Genomic DNA, 22,435 nt, shown 5'->3' with positions numbered 1-22,435 from the left:
ACTCAATGCTCCTTGATTGTCTTAGGACACAGGAGTAGGAAGTGCTTACAGGATGCCTCGTCGTGATTGAGGGGAAGACACTTATTGCACTGACGGTGCTGCTCTTTCCAGGGGTATTTTCCCTTAAAGGAAGGGCAAAATTTAAATGGTGTCCTGTCCATAGCTCAGGTGTGTGAGAGCGACGACAAAACCAAAAGGGCAAAGAGAGGGAGAAGGAAAAACTTTCGTGAAAAGAATAGCAAACCCCCCAGACCCCATTCTCCCTACTTCAGCGCCGACCGAAGCATCCACCATCGAAGTCTGTTCTTTGCTGTCTTTGGCGGTGGTTTAGGAAGTAATCCTCGAAGAGGGGACAATAGTAATAAACTGGGAAATAAAACAATTTTGCAATAAGGAGGATCTCCGCATAAGGCGACCAACTAGCTGGGTGGAAAAAAAACAATCTGAGCGACCTCGACGAGTGAGGGATTTTGGATACACTACACGTCACGGATAGTTTCATAGGCACGCCCATGTCGACGTCCCCTTTTGATCCTAGAAAGACGTGATGCAATACTCTGCGGTTACCGATTACATGCACAGCATGTGATTCTAAGCAGACTAACAAGCATCAGAAATACCGACGTTTAGCTCATACTCGAGAGCGGACAGAGGCCGCTGAGGGACACAAGATCCATGAGACGAAGCACAGCGCCCTCTGCTGTGAAACTAATTCCGGATCAGGTGACGCTGGATGGAATACATCAAAGATGAGGAATACGTGGGAGGACACAATCCATTTTAAAGCTTGGATCTCGACAACCATCCTGGCAGAACTGATGGCGATCAAAACAGCAGTTTTCCAAGAGAAACTTTATGCCTTCTTTGTGCAAGAGCCCGAAAGGAGGTCCCATGAGTTCGGAAAGAACATTCAATTCTCAAGTCAGGCGTGTTTCCACATTAGCAGGAAGGCCTGGAAAAGACCTTTTAGGAATACTTTGATAAGGTTATGGGATCACAGCAATGGTGCAGCAGATACACAAGTAAATCTGGAAATAGCTGCTAAATGGACCAAGTGAAGAATGCAAAAGTCCACATGATAAAATGTGTGGAGTCAGAAAGTGAGAGAGAGCAACCTGATTGGCAGCATACCAAATCATGAAATGCTTCCATGTGTGGTGATGGCAAGAGACTGTGGAGAGTGTGCAAGACTTTGCTAGAACATTACAGCAATCCTGCAGCATAGAAACTTGTCAGAATTCTAGGAAAGCAGTAGCCAGGCCGTCCAGTTGAGAGAGGTGGGTTTGTGGTGCAGACGGCCCATTGTCCTGGGAGAGGAGTTGGAAGACAGGAGGCAGACAGATCTGAGGATCCTACAGTCTAATGAGTTCAGAGAAACAGGATTATCTTGGCCATGCTGGGGCCACTAGGATCTGTTTGCACTGCTCTTGCCTGAAAGCGTGCAGGACCCCGGGGATCAGTGGAAACCGAGGGAACGCGTAAAGCAACTCATTAACCCACAGAAATATGAAGGTGTCCCGCAGGCTTCTGGCTTGGCGCACCTGCTGGCAAATGATCTACAGCACCCGAGGAGATTCAGCAAAAGACACTGCTGAAGTATTCATGTAACAAATAATGCAGAGGTAAAGGAGTTATTCAGATGCAGAGAGTTGTGGATCCAGGAGAAAGGTCTGCAAGCAAAGCCCCAAGACAAAGAGGAATCAGTCAACGAGTATGAGGCTAAAGCCCCAAAAGGAGAAGGTAGTGCTACTATCCCACAGGTATCTACCTTCCCAGTAGAGTACACCGCTGACCTGTAAGCATATGTGAAAAACCAATAATGTTTTACAAAAACAGTGAGATGTGGTACTTTTCCAACAAGGCTTCAACATAAATTGTTACATCCTCAAATAGGAAAGCAAATACCTGTCTTTGCTCCACTCTTGTGGATCCATCCAGTCGCAGGTAAATGTGCCCATGATAGTTTAAGAATTGTTCCAAAACATCCAACATTCGTGTCATCTGTGTGAAAATCAGCACCCGGTGATTACCTGCTTTCAGCTGACGGAGCAATCGGTCTAGTGTCTGCAGCTTCCCTGCAAAGGGAACAGAAGAGGGTACGCCATGAACAAGGTGTACTCAGAAACATTGGGGGTGGATCTGGAAAGACGTGGACTGGAGGATATTAAGGCTTTTATACAGGAAAGATTGGACAGCAGGGTTTTGGATTGATCGAATAGAGGAAATGCAGGGAGAGAGCAACAGGAAATGAGAATTACATGTTAAGATGGATTGTCAGGCTTGCCCCTGTGGACAGATGAGAGGCCACCCTACCCTGGTGAACAGGAAGAGACATTACTGTCTAAGCAAACAAACTGGGCCGTGTGACTAAGCAGCAAGGCCTAATTTAGCAAAGTGTGAAAGTGGTGAAGTATTCAATGAAGCACAAAGCACACAATACAAATTAGGGAGAATGTATAAAAAGTACAATATAAATGTAGGCCTCAAGACAGACACTTCAGATGGATTCCTAGAATCTGGCATGGTGGCAGATTTTAGGAGACCCTAGTCATGATGAACAGGGGGCTCTGAGAAGTTAGCCAAAACCCAATCAAGGTATGTGGAAGAGAGGTCAAAGTTTGGGGCCTTATTATGAGTAACTGGGTCCAGAAGAAATGTAGGTAAAACAGCTGGTAATAACAGCATTTGTTCCGGACCAGGCTACTCCGAGTCTGCTGGTAGGGGTAGTGAACTACCGGCAGGCCTGACCTACCGGTAGTTCAGGTCCCTACTGGCTGAAAAAAATCACTGAAGCACTGGCAACCATGCTGGTGCTTCAGTGATTCCCATTCCATGGAATCCTATGGGACACCATGGAATGGGAACTAACCGCTGTTGCAAGTGCCCGTAATATCCCGGTAACACAGGGATATCGGGTGGCGGTAACAGTAAGGCGACACTACTGGTAACCCGATGTTAGGCAAGAATTGATGTAGTAACCCTGTGGGAGACTACACAACCCTTGTTCTCTTGGTATCAGATAACCCATATATTGGTATAGGTCTGTACTACACAGGTTGGTAGTGTGACTGAACAGCCAGACTTCTCAAGAGGGTTAAATGTGAGCTGTAGAGCTGTAGCAATGAAATCCACAAATACAAGTATCCAAGTAACACTTACACTCAAGGTTTTTAGTTAAAATAATTATTGAACTGTCATTTTTAAATAAGCATTCTTTAAAAACGGCAATATATGCAGCAACCAAACACACTTTAAAATACTTGTTCAGAGTTATCACAAAGCTAGTAGATACTCTTTAGAGATGCTTCGTACACACTTTCTACACCCGGAGGTGACTTCACCAACTGGGACAGTAATTGCATTTATTTATCACTATAGCACTTTGTACATTCTGAATTCGCAGAAAGGAAAGGTTAAACAGGTTCTCAGAGCATGTGAGCACTTTAAATCTTCCAATGAAGTCTAGATAAAAACCTTTCCCAGCAAATATTAGTAAAACCAAAGTATCACCTATGAAGGAAAGTAAGAATCAAAGAACAGACAGCGTTAGGGGCTGTACCCTTGGGAGGCCACCAAGAACAAGAGACGCACACTGGATCCACTCCTATTATCCCTTAGTGGACATCACGGCCCATTAATAATAATGACCTACCCTTTCTCCCCCGGGGGACCCCGACTAGGTTTGGGTAAAGGACTGAGGTAGAAGTTATGGAAATACAGAAAACCCTTGGGTCCAGGATCCGTTGGTACATCCAAACTGCTCATGTCTAAAAGCCAGCTTGGACCAACCGAAAGTGAATAAACCGCAGTGTCCACTGCAGAAAAGGGGTCTAAGGGTTTTTATTTCAAGGACTGTTTTGCAAAATAAAACCTAAGCCCCATTGATCCGAAGCAGGGTTCTCTCGCTAATGAAAGGAATACCGGACTTACAATTCTTCACCTCAGCGGACATAGACTTCATTAGATTCCCTTTTTCTCCAGCAACGGATACCGTTAAGCTGAGTTTAAAGTCAAGACTGGGGATGTAAGCCATACTGAGAACTGAATCTGAGTGGTACACGGGGGGCCACTCAGTATCCCTAGACTTGCCAGTCGCGCCAGATTCAGGCAATGTGCTTGTAGCTAATCATAATGTAACACAAAACAAGAATAACAATGTGAAAAATCTATCTCTTCACCTAATGTGTGGGCCATGGTCCCCAAAGATTGTCTCCCAAATTTTTCTTAAACTAGGATTTTCGGAGCAGCCACCCACTTTAGGCTAGGGGGACGATTGAAGTGTTAGCCTGGAACACGAGGGCCGCATAATTCATTCTGTGATGAAAGCAAAAGGGCCTATATTTTTGTTAAATTTGATCGGATATTTTTCCAGGAGACATGGTTAAAGGCCCCCTTTGGGCTATATGGTTTTTCAACGTTACATCAATTAGCTTCATGGGAAGGGACGCCCTGCAGGGGATTGTGTATCGTTTGTAGAAATAAAGTTTTCAACACACTCAGTGTTGTTCTCTGATGGGGTCCTGGGTATCTTGGTTGTTAGCGTTCTTAAGAGTTGTATCCGGGCTAGAAGGTTACAACCTAAATTGGATCGTAGTAATCATCTACTGGAACCCTCTTAGGTTCCAGCTGTTGGGATTTCATCAGAAGCTCGCAGATCTACTCCTCCTTTATACCTCCCAATTTCCCTATGACAAACTATTGATAACGGGAGATCTTAACTCCCAATGCATAAAAGGCAGCCTTCCAGGCTCAATGAGGTGTAAAATTCCCATGAACAATGGGGACATGTGGCGTAACTTCTTTCTGGGATGGGATTTATTAATGCTTAATGGGAATATCAGGGGGGACATCCCTCCTGCCCCTACCTGGATGAGGGAGGCAAGTTTCTCAATAATTGACTACACGTTTCTTTCAAAGAGCCTTTTCAATAGGTGTGCCCACTTCTCTGTAAATAATGGGGCCCCAAGTGATCACGCAATTTTGGAAGCCATATTCAATGTAAATCTGGGTAAACTGGAAAGCCGCTTTACCCAAGATCTTTGGTTGAATAATGCAGGAAATAGAGTGGTGAAGTTCAAAAAAGGAGGAAGTACCCTGGTTAAGGAATTGGGATATATCACTAATCCCATGACGGATGGTGAATTATCGAAGCTATGTCAACCTAGCCAGCGCTACTCGAGCTATAAAACACAAACATCTGTTTGATGCACAGATATGGGAGTAAAAAGAGATAGGAGGAGAGGTATAAGACAACTAAAAAGGGTAAACAGACACTAAAGATTACAAAAGGGAAGTAAGACTGGTGAGCAACAAATATAGGAACTGGTCCAGATCCCACAAATCATTTAGATTGCCTAGAGAGAGAGAACAGATGCTTCGGGCGGTCTGTCAAAAGAACTCCCGTAACTTTTGGTCAATCATTGGATCAATGGAGGGACCTGTTAACACAGCACAGGATGGGGTCATCCAGGAGCAAGTCTGGGTGGACAATTGTTCTAAATTATATGGTGCTGCAGGTTGAATTAATCCTAACATTATTGTAGATTCAAAATGGTCCTTGAACATAACATTAGAAGAGGTTACTACCTTAATAAAAAAATCATCTGTGTCTAGATTTCCAGGACCAAATGGTCGTAGTAATGAGATCCTCAAACTAATTCCCGATCTTTGTGCTCAGGTTTCAACATCCTTTTTGGCAGAATAGTTGAAACACAACACATACCGAAATGCTGGAGAAGATCGATTTCCGATTTACAAGAGGAGAGATGGCCTGGCCGCTTCGAACTACCGCCCGATCTCACTCTTGGACGCGGACGGTAAGATCTTTGCCGGATTAGTGTTGCAGGATATGGAATGATGGGTGGAAACGCATGACATTTTTCTGAAACAGACAGGCTCCAGAAGAGGCCTCTCAACCTCTCCTAATGGCTTAGTCCTCAGCTTTATTAGTTGTGGTTCTTTTGCCAAGGGCGGTACTCCTTTGTTTGGTGCTTGGCTTGACTTGTCCCAAGCCTTTGACACCATTACTAGGGACCGCCTCTGAGGAAAGTTAACACGGTCTCCCAGATAATCTTCTGGCTATTGTCAGAGCATCACAACCAAGAACTTCAGGTCAGATTGAGCTGATCTGGGAAATTATCTAAAACCATCCAAATAGAAGAACAAGTTACTTCTTACCTTGTAACGTTCTTTCGATGGGATGTTCCTCTGACGTATTCCTCATCTTAAATATCTCCTTCCAGCTCTGCTGGCCTCGGAAAATTTTTTTCTCTAGAGGGCGCTGCGCGTCGACGTCCTCCGAGTCGATGTCCCTCGACAGCCGCCGCATCGACGTCATCCTGCCTAAAAAGGCAGCGCGCAGCGTCCGTTGCTCAGTTCCGTTTTGTAGCCCACAATAATACTTTCTGGACTAACTAATCACCCTGAAGGAGCGTGAGCTGCAACAACAAGGGAAGTAGAACTGCGGGGATGGATGGGAGGGTCGATGAGGAATACGTCGGAGGAACATCCCATCGAAAGAACGTTACAAGGTAAGAAGTAACTTGTTCTTCGAAGGGATTGTGTCCTCCGACGTATTCCTCATCTTAGATAGGCTCCCATAGCAGTATTCTATTATCAGAGGAGGGAGTACTGACTTCACGCGGTCTTCTATTGATGAATAGAATGCAGTACAGCTCTTCCAAACCTAGTCTCTTGACTGGAGGAGGAATCCAGATAGTAAAAACGTGTAAAGGTATGGACAGACGACCATGTAGCGGCCGCACATATGTCTTTAACCGGCACGCCTCTTTTGAGGGCCGATGAAGCTGCAATACCTCTGGTCGAATGAGCCCTAAGGTTTTGAGGGGGCTCTTTCCCAGCCAGTTTATAACATTCCAGAATGGCTAGAGTGATCCATCTGGAAATGGTCTGCTTAGTTATTGGTAACCCCAGCTTGTGACCTGTGTAACCTACAAACAGCTGGTCTGCCTGTCTTATCCTGGCTAGTCTACTAATGTAAAAACTTAAAGCCCTCCTAGGGTCTAGCCTGTGTAACCTCTCTTCCTCTTTCCCCGGGTGAGGAGGAGGATAGAAAGATGGTAGGGTAATCTTCTGAGTGATATGGAATTCAGAAACCACCTTTGGGAGGAAATTAGGCTTCACTTGCAGGACAACTTTGTCTTTGTGAAATATTGTATGAGGGGGTTTACAAGAAAGAGCTTGTAATTCGCTCACCCTTCTAGCAGATGTAAGTGCTATTAATAAAACAGTCTTAAGGGTAAGGAATCTTAACGAACAAGAATGGAGAGGTTCGAAAGGTGTACCCATCAGGAAAGTTAGTACTAAGTTTAAATCCCATAGGGGAACTTGGAATGGTCTTGGGGGATAAACATTGGTTAACCCCTTTAGAAACTGTATTACCAAGGGTAATTTGAAATAGGATGGTTCTTCCGAGGTACGCTTAAAGATGGATAGCGCTGCGAGATAGCCCTTAATGGTGCCAACTTGAAGGCCTGAATTTGCCAAATATAGTAGGAAGGACAAAACCATTGGTGTACCACATGAAAAAGGGTCGATATTCTGTTCTCTACACCAGCTGCAAAATCTGTTCCAACGGCAGCGGTATAAAGACTTTGTTGCTGGCCTCCTTGCCGAAAGCAACACCTCCATAACATCATCATGGAGGTCCCAATCCTTGTACCTCAGCCTTTCAGAAGCCAAGCGTGAAGGTTGAGGGTTTTGATGTCTGGATGGAGAACCTGACCTCCCTTCTGTGAGAGTAGGTTCTCTCTGAGTGGAAGTCGAATTGGAGGGCAGATGGACAAGTCTAGAAGGTCCGGGTACCACGTTCTCCTGGCCCAATCCGGGGCAATTAGGATCATGGTTCGCCGGAATCTTCTCAACCTCCTGATCATTTGAGGAATGACAGGGACCGGTGGGAACGCGTACAGAAGCGGAAACTCCCAGTCCACTATGAACGCGTCTCCCAGAGCTCCTCTCGGGGGAAATTCCCTTGAGCAGAACAGGTCGCATTTCCTGTTTAGGCTGGTGACGAACAGATCTACCTGAGGGGTTCCCCAAAGGGCGAAGATCTCTTGAAGGACTTCCTGAGCTAGCTCCCACTCGTGGGAGACTGTGTTCTGCCTGCTCAGAGCGTCCGCTGTCAAGTTCTTCTCTCCGGCTAGGTGAACTGCCGATAGAGAGATTCCTTCTTGGATTGCCCAAAACCAGAGCTGCATCGCCTCTCTGCACAGGGGTAGTGATCCTACGCCTCCTCTTTTGTTGAGGTAATGCATGGCCACCGTGTTGTCCGTCATTATCAGGACGTTCTTCCCTTGTACAGCTGGCAGGAACGCCTTCAGCGCAAGTCTGATGGCTCTCAGCTCTAACAGGTTGATGTGTAGTCTGGACTCCGATGGAGACCAACGACCGCTGATGGTCAAGTCGTTGGCGTGGGCTCCCCACCCCGTGAGTGAGGCATCCGTGACTACTGTTATCTCCGGCCAGGGTTGCCAAAACTGTTCTCCTTTCAGAATGTTCTCCTGACAGGCCCACCACTGAAGGTCTCGAGCCACCCTGCCGGGAACCTGAAGAAGATCTGTCATTCTCCCTGAGAATTGTGACCACTGAGTCCTCAGTGCCCACTGGAGGGATCTCATTCTCAGGCGAGCCTCTGGCACTAGGAAAATGCAGGATGCCATGAGGCCTAGCAACCTCAAAAAGTCGAAGGCTGGGAGACGTTGGGCATGCTGGAACTTGGTAACCATCTGTAGAATATCTTGCGCCCTCACCTCTGGTGGCGAGGCTTTTCCCAGGGAAGTATCCAGGATCGCTCCTATGAACTGGAGTCTCTGCGATGGTATCATTTGTGACTTCTTTAAATTGAGGGAGAAGCCCAGTCTGTGAAGGAAGTGGCACACGTGATTTAGCTGGATCTGAGCTTGTTCCGGAGAAACAGCCCTGATCAACCAATCGTCCAGGTAGGGGTAGACGTGAATCCCTTCCCTCATTAGACTTGCAGCCACTACCGACATTAACTTGGTGAAGACCCTCGGGGCGGAGGTCAGCCCAAATGGCAGCACTCGAAATTGATAGTGAGAGTTGCCAATTGCGAACCTCAGGTATTTCCTGCGTTTGAGGTGGATAGGCACATGGAAATAAGCGTCCTGAAGGTCCAGAGATACCAACCAGTCCTGGAACTGAAGGGCCTGGAGGATCTGAGAAAGAGTGACCATCTTGAATTTGTCTTTTCTGAGGAATTTGTTCAATTCTCGCAAGTCCAAGATGGGTCTCAGACCTCCGTCTTTCTTTGGAATGAGAAAGTAAGGGGAGTACCAGCCCTTGTTCCTCTCCGCTACAGGTACCGGTTCTATGGCACCTTTCTCTAGCAGGTCCCAAATTTCCTGCAAGAGGAGCGGATCTGGAGCTTTCTGAGAGCTGATCCCCGGTGGATGACTCTGAGGTATACGTGGGAAAGGCAGGCAGTAACCTTGGGCAACTGTTTCCAATGCCCAAGCATCTGACGTGATAGCCTGCCATACCGCCAGATGTTGAGTCAACCTGCCTCCTACAGGTGTCCTGTGAGGGAAGTCCTCAGAGTGGTTTTGGGGCGGCTGATGCAGATGCCGATGGTAAAGAGGTACCTGCTGTTGCTGCGGCTTTTGAATATCTACCCCGTCCACCTCGGTCGTCCTCTACCTCTTCCGAATGCGGAGTAGAAGCGAAAGGACTTGCCCCTCGCAGAGGTTCCTGTGGGACGAAAAGGAGTCTGACGGATTGCAGCTCCTAGGGATTTTGCTGCTGCTTTTGAAGTTTGCAGTTTCTCTAAACTGTCATCCGCCTTTTTCCCGAACAAAGAAGAGCCATCGAATGGCAAGTTCAAGAGCCTGGCTTGCACATCTGGGGCAAAACCAGACTTTCTAAACCAAGCGAATCTCCTGGTTGATGTACTTGCCGCCATTGCTCTGCTGATACTGTCAGCCAAATCAATGCCCGTCTGGAGGGATTCGCACATAGCGTCTTTACCGTCCTGTATAATATTCAGGAACGCATCCCTTTCTTCTCCCTCCGGGATGCAGTCAGCCGCTGTAGAAGCACACTCCCAAAGTGTATGGCTGAACCTAGCAAGGGTGCAAGTAGCATTAACAGATTTTAACGCCATGCTACATGCTGAAAAGACTTTCTTTGCCATAGCATCATATTTTTTATCGTCCCTGTCCTGTGGGACGGTAGGATAAGCCGTCTTGACATCGGTAGAGGATGCTGCCTGTACCACCAGACTTTCTGGGGATGGGTGTTTAGACAAAAACTCTGGGTCTGTAGAAGATACCCTGTACTTTGTAGACAGTTTTTTATTTACTGCTGGTACTACATCTGGGGTTTCCCAGTTTGTCATGATCTTTCTCTGAAGAGCTTTATGAAAAGGCACCACAGGATCCTCCTGTGGGCCTTTGTCAAGAATATCCGTGAGGTCATCTTGTTGGAAAGATTGTGAAGGTGCAGACCACCCCATGAACTCTGTGATCCTGGCCATTAAGGCTCTGTAGGGGGTTTCAGCATGCTCCCCCGGGTCTAGCTTAGCAAACTCCACCTCAGGGGAAGTGTCTAACCCACTTGCCTCATGTAAGGAATCATGAAGATCCTTTAACCTGCGCTCTTCAGAGGAAAACTCCTCTCTAATCGGGGTTACAGGTCCCTGTAACTCAAATGTGTCTTCCTGTTCAGACAATTCACCCTCTTCCAAAATTGAGGATATAGTTTTCAATTGTTCTGAACGCATAAAGGGAGTAAATCCCATTTCCAAGGCAGAGGGTGCCGAACTTGTCATTATCGGCCTCGAAAACGTCGATGTCGTCGACGCCGACGTCGAAGGCTTCGAGCATGGCGTCGAAAACAAAGGCGGAGGCCTCGAAGACTTGACAGAATTGGAATTCTACTCGACAATCTCGAAGCCATCGACGTCGAGGACCTGGGGATAGTCACTGGATGTGTGGTAACCGTGACTTTTCTTGGCGTCGAAGCCGGTGTCGAAGCTGGCGTCGAGTCGACAGACCCGTGTGTCGAAGGTCCCTTCGACAACGGCGTCGAAGACATCGACCTCGACGGAACCCTCGTCGACGGCGTCGACGGAACCTTCGAGGAAGGTTTGGAGGTCATAGTCCTACTCGAGGGTTCGAGACGCGCTCGAGAGGTTTCCTTCGCCGGGTACTGCGACTCGCGGCGTTTTTGACCTTTGGGTCTTTCGACCAGAGCATCGCTCTCGGCAGTCTTCGAGGGGGTCGAGGCCGCTTTCTCGAAGACGATCATATTTTTTCGGAATTCCTCCCATTCAGCCCGGGAACCATGTTTCGTGGGGCAAGGGATGCTTTCTGGCGAAACAGAGGAAGAGGAAGACGGAGAAGGGGATCTTCGACGTCTCCTCTTCGAGTGCTTCGATCTTGAGGAGTGATGAGACCCACTCCGAGACCTGGAGCGCGAATGGTGACGAGGAGACGAATGTCTCGACTTCGTCGACGAAGAAGAAGCTTTAAAAGTCTTACCTTTCTCCAGCTTCCCCCTACGCTCCTTCAGGGCCTTAGCTGTCATGGACATACAGTCCTCGCATTCCGAACAATGGTGTTCAGCTCCCAAACACCACAGACAAACTCTGTGAGGATCGGTCAACGACATCTTTTTCCCACAATCTCGACATTTCTTGAAGCCGGATCGAGGAGTTGTCGGTTCCGACGAGGAAGCCATCGAGTACGGATCGAATAACTCGAGGTAAATAGGATTAATCTGACTAAGAACTGAGCAACGGTATTCCGAGGCACTGAGTAAGCGCGGAAAAACGGAACTGAGCAACGGACGCTGCGCGCTGCCTTTATAGGCAGGATGACGTCGACGTCGATACGGCGGCTGTCTAGGGACATCGACTCGGAGGTCGTCGACGCGCAGCGCCCTCTAGAGAAAAAATGTTCCAAGGCCAGCAGAGCTGGAAGGAGATATCTAAGATGAGGAATACTTCGGAGGACACAATCCCTTCAAAAGAGGAGTTTGACAGGGGTGTTTGGTGGCCCATTTCTGTTCAATTTATATCTTTCAGACGTGGCTTTGTGGTTACAAGAGTCATCCTTCGAGAACCCAAAAATAGGTACTATTAAAATAAACTGGTTGGCATATGCAGATGATATCGTGATACTGGACCAAACAGATTGGTCTGCAGCGGCTTCTTGATGCACTTCAAGAATATGCGCTCTTGAATTATCGTAAAATAAATCCAGAGAAGTTGAAAATCGTGATGTTTAAACATCCTTTAAGGGTCACCAAACCATAATCTGGCATTTGAACGACCAAATAATTCAAATTGTAAAGGGGGTTACCTATCTGGGCTCCCAGGTTAGAGCATTCCAAACAAAAGGGCTGCTAATTTCAAGCTTGGAGGCCAATATTCTGAATCTGGGATCGCAAATGAAAAAAAATAGTAATCATAATCTGTAAAATCTCTATTGTCCCCGTCATTAGATTTTACAATACAACACATTACAGATGGTATAGAGACTCCCACTAATATCTGCCAAAAATGTGATAGGGCTGAAAAACAGCCCTTAAAACACTTGTTTGTGTATCCCGGGAAGTGAGATAGGAGGGTACAAAGCTTACAAAGATTCGTACATAATAAGTGGTTTCTAGAAACTGACGGTTTTTGGCTGAGACTAGCCTCGGGGAATGAAGTTTTCCTAATGTTTGAAGTGGTAAGGCGATTGAAAAAACTAAATTTGATTAGATAGCTATAAGAATTAAATTGCATTCGATTGAGTAAGGGAGTGGTCTATAGGTGTGGGCGATTAACATAAATGTTTCATGATGCTTATATTTTTTTTATTGCACCAATATGATATTAACTGGGTGTCAGAAGATGGGAACTTTTTTATTCATCTGGTTTTATCAATTGGTATTGCTAAGAGATTTTTTTGTCCTGTTTGCTATGTATATTTGGTCTTATTTATAATTTTTGGGTGTATATTTGCAATGTTTTGCTTTAGCTCTCATTTGTATTTTATTTTGTGATCTCTTATTTTCCTTTGCTGGTTTGTATTTCTGGAAGTTGTGAAAAGTCAAAATTCTTTTTTGACTTTTAGGAAGAATTCTCATAAATGTGCTAATTCCTCTCTACTTTAGAGACCCCCAGCTCTTTTGCTGACCTTTTGGACTTTGTACTTTTAATTCTGTTTGTTTTCTGTCTTGTGTTCTTTGATTATGGTGTTTTAAGAAAACTCCATAGGCATCATCTTTTCATGTGTTACACAGCACCCTCAATGCCCCTGCCAGACAGGCTGGAGCCAGAGGCATGCTTCACCAGTGAATCCCGCCAAAGACAAAACCAACAAAGGGAGCAAACTTGGTTTGGCACGCAGAGTAAATCTCAAGGACTTTTCCAACAAGAAATGGCGAAAAAAGAAGACCGGGGCCATTTTGACAAAATGGGCACCCATGGGTGTCTTACTGCAGCTGCAATTGCAGCCCGCGGTAAAAACACACAATGGTAGGAAAAAGTAAACCACTGCCAAAAGCCATTCATTGTAGAAAGGGCAACATAAAAATGTTACATGAGAAACTAGACAAAGGGGATACTCAGTAACCACTACAGCACACTATTTTATTATTTTTTTTATTTGTATTTGGTTACAAAATATAAACCTTTACAATCTCTTAAATATTATTGTTCATAATCCATATTTTTGCAAATCGATTTAAAATTTTAACTACTACACTTTCTTCAAGTTCATGTTTTTACAATAGTAGTAATTCATCTTCTACAACCTTTACGAATGCTACCAAGGCAAACATTAATGCTTTCCCCTGCCCCAGCATCATTCTATACCATAAATTCTCCATACAATCAACAAAATTGATAACAAATTGCATCAGAAAGATTGCACTTGCATTTTTGAAACACCGACACTCCAAGATAAGATGTTTTAACGTCTCTTCATATTAGTTACAAATGTGAAATCGACACTTCATACTTGACATCATGGCTTTTGTTTGGCCCCAATGTTTAATTCTTTCGAGAGTATGAATCTGATAGAATTAGAATCTCATAATCCATTTGTGCATTGCTACAGGGAAAGATAGATATAAACAGCAATCATTACTTTTCTGTGAGTATTTTGCGTTTTATTTATAGGTCTTAAACTTTGATAGTACTTCAATGGTACCCAGTCTTTCTCAAAAAGCTTATTATTTTTTTTTTTAACATAGCCTGGACGCATATGTAAATCATTAAGATCGACACCCAATTGATCGAGAATTTTTTTCATACTTGCACCGTATGTGATAATTGAGCTCGAGCTAGAGCCCTTAAACATAAGGCTTGAATCCTGATATAATGAGTTAGTTGAAGGATTAGTGATTTTAACTATAATTAACAAGGTCTCTCCATTTCAGTCCACATTCATGTCGGATGATGCAGTTGGGGATGGCAGCAGAAAGGTTAAGTACGGACTATCATCTTTCACTGTATGGAGTTAAGTTGACTTTTCACATTATATAAACATGTCCAAAGAGTATTATAGAACAGGTTCAACTTTTAGAGTCAGGTAATCCAATAATGGAATCAAGGAAAATGTACAAACGTGTTCAGAAAATAGATGGCATGTGATCCTATAATTGTGGGGAGCGAATGCAATTTTACCAAAATCATTGGAAGTTAATATCCTCAAAGATGGAATTCTATATATTAGATCCAACAAATACTTCCTATTTATTCTCACTGTCCTAAAATATCTTTACAACCTTACAGCCCCATAATGTTAAGTCCCTGTGTTGGAACAAGTCTTCGCTGACACTCTTGGTAATTAGGTTATACTTGGTTACCTGTAAATCCAGTAGGATTTGGTTTATTTATGGTTTTTTGCATATTCACAGTTGGAAAAAGAGCTTAGAGACTGATGAATCTTGGTTTGAGGCCTGTACTACGTTGGATTTACTCAAGATTTTACCAGTAGACAAACCTTCAGATGGTGTTGTGGTACGTTTTGAAAATTTTAATAAATTTGTTAACGTTTCCAGCGTCAGGGTACCGTTGTTTAATGCTTTTTCGAGTTCACCACATACAACTCTATCCCCTTGTGGCGTCAACTTGACTTTGCTGATTCCATTAGATGGAATAGTAAGGCCACATGTACTCTCATTTTCTTCTGCTGGGACAGTAATGCTATTCCCTAAGTGAATTGTATTTCCCAGAGCATACACATTCCGATCATCGGAATGGATAAATAACTTGCATTTCCCCGACCGATCTTAATAGGTTCGCTGAAGTTAGTAACATCTGCAAAGTTAGGAACATATTTCAGAGTACAAATTAGTTTGAGCGTTGGCATTGATGACAGTGTTACAGTTGGAATAGTTTGTTTTCACTCTCGACATCAAATTTAGTAGTGGTGGTGCACTTCCTCCCATCACTTGGCAAATAATTTAGGAGTACATTCTGTGTTTTCGTGTTCTCTTTACCAACATTGGCTACTAAAGTATTTTTTTTTTTAAGTTACACTAGAGTTCTGAACACGAGGATTCTGAGAAACCCCGTTACATGCAGACTTAATGGAATGCTCTACGGTCACCAATGCCAATTTCTGATCAGCAGTATCACCTTTTACACCACCCCCTTCCGTACATAGATGTAACTGACTTTCTTTAGAAAGTGGGGCAACGTCAATAATATCGTCATCCTTGTCAGTTTGGGCATCTGGGTTGATGGCATTCCCATTAACAGTATTCAAGTTTTTTTTTTAAAGATTTTAGATTTTTCGTTAGCGGATCGTCTCTTTTTCTGCAGGTTTGATAGCGCGTGGTTGTATTTTACGACAACATCTAGATAGAGAGCATGGGTTCACCTGCAGAGATTCTGCCAGAAGTTCCACGTTGGATTGCTGTTCGATAATATTTGTTAGTGCTGTTGGGCTATCAAGCAACTCATCCCTTTTATTACCTGGTTCACAACATTGGATTTGATAAGGTTTTTTTAAGTCATCGAGGTTGGTGTTAGTTATACCAACTGCATTTATTACATTATCCAATACTTCATTTGTCACTGACTTTTGTATCGACAGTTCCTGCTCTTGGCTAACTGTTGGAGTCAGACTCCACTGCGTCCCTTGCTCGTGGGTGTTTTTTATTTTTGTCAATGTTCCCATGCAACGCTCACGTGTGTGACCGTCTGTAGCCATAATATACCCATCCAATCTGTTTAATTTTGTCATGATTTCCTGGATACTATATTTAATGTCCCGTAGTTCTAAATGAGTCAAGTTATGACCCTTGTCCAGTAAATCAAGAATGCGGATGAGGACAGGAAAGGTATTATTTTGCTGTGAATCTATGACAAATACAAAAAGGGGGGCATGTCAGTAGACAGGGATTACACTGTAGGGTTACTTTTCACCAATACGGCTCAAGTCCAGCCCACCAGGCTTCAAGCCAGCTCACCGTAGTAGTCCAGCCCACAATTCTTGTTCCTCCCTTGAATTATATGTAGTAACAACGTTTAGTTGGTTGAATAATTACTTTGGGAATTTGAGTCTGTGGGAATGCAGCGTTTCGCCTGTGCAGTTACAGGGCGCTTCCTCTTTCCCTTACAGCCTCAGTGTCTTCAAAGCGTTTGCAAAATAAAGTCCACCAGCATACGAGGTGCGTAGTAACACCCCAACACCACACTTGGAGCACTTGAGAACTATTGTAAGATAGTATGTGCTGGGTCTAGAAAGTTAAAAAATGTAAGTAAAGTCAATTTCACTTTACTGCTCTTGGGAGGGGCGCCATCAAAGGACTTCGAAGTCTGCTCAGCTTTCCCGGATCCAGGAGAGGCATGCTCCTGGGAACCACCCGGTGCAGAGGCCTTGGCCTGCAGCCACTCTTCCAGACATTTACGCCGATCTTTCAAATATTCATGAGCATGTGAATCCATGCCAGACCCCATGCTGGAGAACCTCCTGTACCATGGGGCGCGGCTCAGCCAAAGTATGCTTTTATAACTTCTGGCATGAGTGGCAGCGCTCCTCTGAGACATAGAACTTTAGCATACTGTTTCTACAAGAGACGATGTGTACGGGTTGGAGGGATACTCCACTTTCTTCTGTCTGGCAATGTGTGTGGCAAAGGGCAGACCCAGTGGAGGTATGTTAACTGCCCTTTGACACCAAGCTGCAATTATCCCTTCTATGTGGTATGTGAGGGAGGGTATATATACGGTACACGCCTGCTTTCTGGAGGGTATTGGCAATGTCCTGCTCGTTAATAACAATTGGAATCCAGCAAAACAGTCAATCTCCTTCTTCCACTCCCTCTTAGCCCACATATTCAACTCCTAGCTTGTTATGAACATGCTATAATCATGGCAGGGGAATTTAATGCACATTGTTCCAAGAGTCAGGATGCTAATCTGCGCTCTTGTATACCGTACCTGGCCACAACAAAAAACCTTCTGCATGGCATGGCGTGAGATATCTTGATCTCTAGCTGGGATATCCATCAATTGGAGGTCAAAATGATTGACCATGCTCCTCTTTTCACCTGGCTTAGGGGCCAATCCAAGTCATGATAGACAATTTTTTCGTATCTACCTGCTTAATGTAGGTGCTCCAATCTGCCCTTTTATGATTCGGGGTCCAGTGACCATTTGATGATACATTTTACTTTGAAAGAATTTGCAGCTAGGCATGAGGCCTGTCCTATGCTGGTTCCTGTAAGATCTGACAGTAATAGCTTAACCTGCCATTGGGATGGGAATATGTATAAAAAAATGCATCAAATATCTCTTCGATGACAATCACATGGTGGGCGGTCTGAGGTTTTTGGTATGGGTGGGACCTCTCTTGGAATGGGTTACAAACCTTTGGACCTATGTATTATTGAGGTAATCAAGAGGGTAACGTTTGAAGCCAAACAATGGTTGAAATCATCTTACCTCCCATGCGCTTGATCAGAGAATTAAGGAATCTAAAAGGGCTATAAGACTGGCTATCAAAACGTTTGGGCGGAGGGTAATTTTCGAGAGAGGAGTTTAACATCCTCAAAAAGCAGGAGGCCCAAAAGCACAGACATCTTGTGAAGCACTTGAGATATGAACTCCACTTAAAGGACAACCAGTATATCTTGAGGACTCTTCAAGATGGCAACGCCAGACAATTTTGGTCGACAATCTAAAAAGCGACGGTTTTGTTACAACGGCTGGTGAAGCTATACAAGAAGAGATCTGGGAGTCTTGTTTTTCCATGGAAAACTTTAACATCTCTTCTCGCCTGAAATCTCCACCTGATGCTCAGTGGACAATGGACCTTGCCCTTGGGCTATTGGAGACATCATTTGGGCTATAAATAGACTGAAACCGTCCCAGACAGACTTCCTCCTTTGTTGCTGAAAATGAACCCAACTGCCTGTGCCCATTTCCTCAAACCCCATTTTGACGTCATATTCCACACATATAGTCCCGACCTTGTGGACTCAGTCCATTATTATCCCCATATATAGGAACCATATATAGGAACAGAGTCCCTAAGGATCCGGCCAACTATCGGCCGAGTGCCCTGATCGATTCATCCTCTAAGGTTTTCTCTATTTTGCTGCTTAGAGATATTAACATCTACCTAGCCAAACCAAACATCCTTTCCCGCTTCCAGGTGGGATTCTGCCCACAGATGGACACGCCTCTTAATGCTACCATAGCTAAACATTTGCTGCTTAGTGCTAAGTCCTTGCAGGGGAGCAATATTTATATGGCCTCCCTGGAGTTGACTTCAGCTTTTGATTGTGTGGCGTGACTTTGGGACACACTTCTTAAGCTTGAGGTGCCTCGAAAGCCGGTACAGCCAATTGCTGCACTGCACCATAATTCTACATTGAGAATTTGTTTAAACAAGGAAGGGGCTCTTTCTCAATCTATTAAGGTTCACTTGGGGCTATGACAGGGGTGTACATTGGTATGGTAATGCTTATTTGTAAAGCACCAATAAACACAGCAAGTGTTTCAAAGCGCTCAAGGAGCGTGGGAACATGTGGAAAAAAACAGTCATTCAGAGCCCTTGAAATGCTGAACGATAATAGTCTGCCCAGGCAGAGTAAGTGCAAATAATACAATGAACAGTTGAGACAACAGCAAATGGGTTCAACAACTATACTGCAGTTTTTCGAAGTGCAATTAGGAGTGAAGACAGGGGGAACAGACTATCTTCAAGCAAGGTGCATTTGGATCGCGCAAGTGCACAGACAGTTCCAGGGGCGGGGGAAGTGGAGGGGGACAAGTCCTGGGGCTAGGGGTCCAAGTGCACCCAATCGGTGGAGACTGTGGTAAGTGCAGAGAGAGCACTCTCTTAGGTCATTGCTCAAGTGCATCAGGTGGCCAGTCAGCAAGCTGTACGGAAAAAGGAGGGATAATGGGAAAGAGCAGAGGGATAGGTTAGCAGGGTAGCAGGAGAGAGAAGGAAGAGGAGAAAAGGAAAGTCTTTAGGAGTCTTCGGAACTTAAGGCGATCAGGCTCAAGACGGATGGCGGCAGGGAGACTATTTCAGAGGGAGGCCCCTGCGGAGGATAAAGATCTCCCTCCAAATCTCTGCTTGGAGAACCGGCTCACTCGCAGAAGGTTGGAGGTAGATGAGCGGAGTGCTCGGGAGGGACATTATTTAGGTAGACATTGTTGCAGATAGGTAGGTCCCAGGCACCAGAAAGACTTCTGGGAAATGCAGAGGGTCTTGAACTTGATCCTTGCAGTCACAGGGAGCCAGTGGAGGGATTTCAGCGCTGGAGAGATGCAGTCACTGGGCTTGAGGCCAAGGATAAGTCTTGCGGTTCTGTTCTGGACTAGTTGCAGAGGGCACAGAGCAGAAGCAGGGAGGTCGAGGAAGAGGCTGTTGCAGTAGTCCAGCCTAGAGAGAACCAGGGCTCTGGAGACAGTGAGAAGCTAAGGGAAAGTGAGAAAAGATAGAGTACCTCAGAGAAGGTGTAGCTGATGGTTAGACTTTTTAGAGATTTCCGAAATGTGAGGAGAAGGAGAGAGTGGAGTCGACGATGACCAAGATTTTTAGCCTCGCAGGTGGGTGCGGGCGCAGGGCCAAGGGAGGCTGGCCAGAGTCAAAGTGGGAAAGCGGGAGCAGGGGTCAGAAAGCGAACAAACTCACGTCTTACTGGCATTGAGGCAAAGGTCGTTTGCAGCACACCATGACTGAATAGGGGACAGTCAGATATGAGCGAGGAGGAGGCGTCGTCGGCTGTGGGTAGCCTGAAAGATAGTTGTGAGTCATCCACCTAACACGAAGTTAGAGGTCTAAGTGGCAATCAAATGTGCCAAGGCAGCCATATAGACGCTGAAGAACTAGGGGGATAGTTTAGATCCCTGGGGAACGGCACAGATTGAAAGAGAGATAGTGAAGAGAAAGGCTCAGAGTTCCACCTGGGATGCGCGATCTGAGAGAAAGGAGGTTAATCACGTCAGAGCCTGACCTGTGATTCCCAGGGTGTCACAGAGACGTGCAATCAGGATGTTGTGGTTAACTGTGTCAAAGGCAGAGGAGAGGTCAAGGAGAATGAGGACAGAGGGAGTGTTAGTGTCAAGGTTTGTGAGCAGGTCTTCACGGGGGTTCAGAACAACAGTTTCTGTGCCTCTGGATGCTCTAAAGCCAGACACATGGTCGTGGAAGCAACCAATAGATTCAGTGAGGGTCAGCTGAGAGATAGCCAACTTCTACAGGAGTTTGCCAAGGAAAGGAGTGATGGAGATAGGGTGGTAGCTTGCTGGAATGGAGGGGTCGGCAGGGGGTTTCTTGAGAAGAGGGTACACAAGGGAGTGTTTAAGAGCAGTTGGGAAAACTCCAGTGGAAAAGGAAAGATTGCAGAAAATCAACCACAGCTGGGGCGGGGGAGTCAATATATTCTTAATGGTTTTGAAAGGGCAGGGGTCCATCTGTTTAGATGAAGCCTTCTTAGAGCGGACTTGTCTGGCGACCTCATTTGGTGTGACAGGTGAGAGAGGGGAAGTGGAGGGGTAGCCAAGGGAGGCTCTGGTGTTGGTGTATGCTGCGGTGTGGAAGAGAGTGAGGAAAGGACGTCTTGGGTTTTTGTGATGAAGTGTGCAGCCACGGCCGAGCAAAGGTCCAGGGTGGGTGTGACAGAAGAAGAGGCTGCTGCAGGACTGGCCAGTTCCCTACAAAGTTTGCAAGGTTTGGCCGTTTTGCTTGATGCCGTGGAGATTCAGGCTTAAATACTCTTTTCTTGGAGCTGATGCAGAGTCGATATTTCCTTTGAAGGAGGCAGCAGGCCAGGTTTGGTCCGCCCGACGAATGCCATTTCCACTCAGCTGCCCCACACTTGCGTTTAAGGGCAGCCAGATCGGAGTCGTACCAACAGTTGCACTTTTTGGAAGGCTTCAGTCGGACCCCCATGACAGGGCAAGAGTATCAAAAGAGTGTTGGAGATAGAGAGTTTGAGTTTAGCGAGGGCTGTGTCAGGTTGGGAGTCAGCTGTAGGAATGGGAGGAGGAGAGTATGTGGAGGCAAAAGCAGCCACTGTCACTTTTTTCATGGGTCTGGTGATGGAGACCAGTGGCCGTGCTGGGTCAGTCCGGTGGGCAGAGTAAGGTGAGCGCAGGCTCCCAGGGCCGTGCCCCAGCGCACCTTTAAATTTAATGGGGATTAAGATTTTTCTGGTGAAAAAGGTTCCGTCTCCTGTCCCTCACGAGGGACGCCCATACAGTATGGAGGAAAGGGGACTTTGAACTAAGAGTATGTTAGTCACTACAGTGAGTAACTATTAGTTAACTCTTATGTCCCGTCCCCTTTGCTCCATACTGTATGGGCGATTACAACTGAATGTAGCCCCAGGGTGGAGAGACGACCCTCCTTAAGAATACCGGTTTCTTAGATCCGCTTGTCTGAACGCAGCGTCTGACCTAGATGTGGCGTCCAAACAGTAGTGCTTACGGAAAGCCGAAGGGGTGGCCAAAGTAGCCTCCCTGCTGATGACCTGGAATGGCACATGCCGTTGGAAAGCGATGGCCATGGCCTTGGCTCTGGAGGCATGGGCATGTAAGTTAGCTGGCACAAGTTTGTGCTGCCCCTCATATGCCTCCTTGATGGCCGCAACCATCCACCTTGCTACTGAGGCTTTGGAGGCCTGGCAACTGGGCCTTGACCCACCAAGAGTGACAAACAAGGTGCCCAACTTGCGGACGTCCTTGTTCCTGTCCAGGTAGTATTTCAGCATGCGGAGCTCCAAGCGGTGCAAGACCCTCTGAGGCTCGTCCTTGGGGTCAGCGAAGAAAGTGGGTAAGACTATTTCCTCGTTGAGATGGAAGGAGGTGGTCACCTTGGGTAGGAACGCAGGGTGCGTTCGCAGGATGACTTTGTCCTTGTGAAAGGTAGTGTAGGGCTCTGAAGCCACCAGAGCCTGGATCTAGCTGACTCTGCGAGCTGAGGCCCACGAGCAG

General features: G+C 45.8%; 1 protein-coding gene across 2 annotated transcripts in view; it reads right to left on the bottom strand.

Annotated features, from left to right (window-relative positions):
- Window positions 1-22,435, bottom strand: part of SRCAP (Snf2 related CREBBP activator protein) — a 2,075,623-nt gene that overhangs the window by 446,728 nt on the left and 1,606,460 nt on the right. For both annotated transcript variants that reach the window (XM_069651627.1, XM_069651629.1), the window contains one exon: window positions 1,906-2,075. In XM_069651627.1, coding sequence (XP_069507728.1) covers window positions 1,906-2,075 — 170 coding nt within the window. The remainder of the gene's footprint in view (window positions 1-1,905; window positions 2,076-22,435) is intronic.

This window comes from Ambystoma mexicanum, chromosome 3p (genome assembly GCF_040938575.1).
Source record: "Ambystoma mexicanum isolate Mex_15411 chromosome 3p, UKY_AmexF1_1, whole genome shotgun sequence".
NCBI lineage: Eukaryota > Metazoa > Chordata > Amphibia > Caudata > Ambystomatidae > Ambystoma > Ambystoma mexicanum.
The sequence above is the reverse complement of the archived record's forward strand: the minus strand, read 5'-3'. Positions and strand labels throughout refer to the sequence as shown.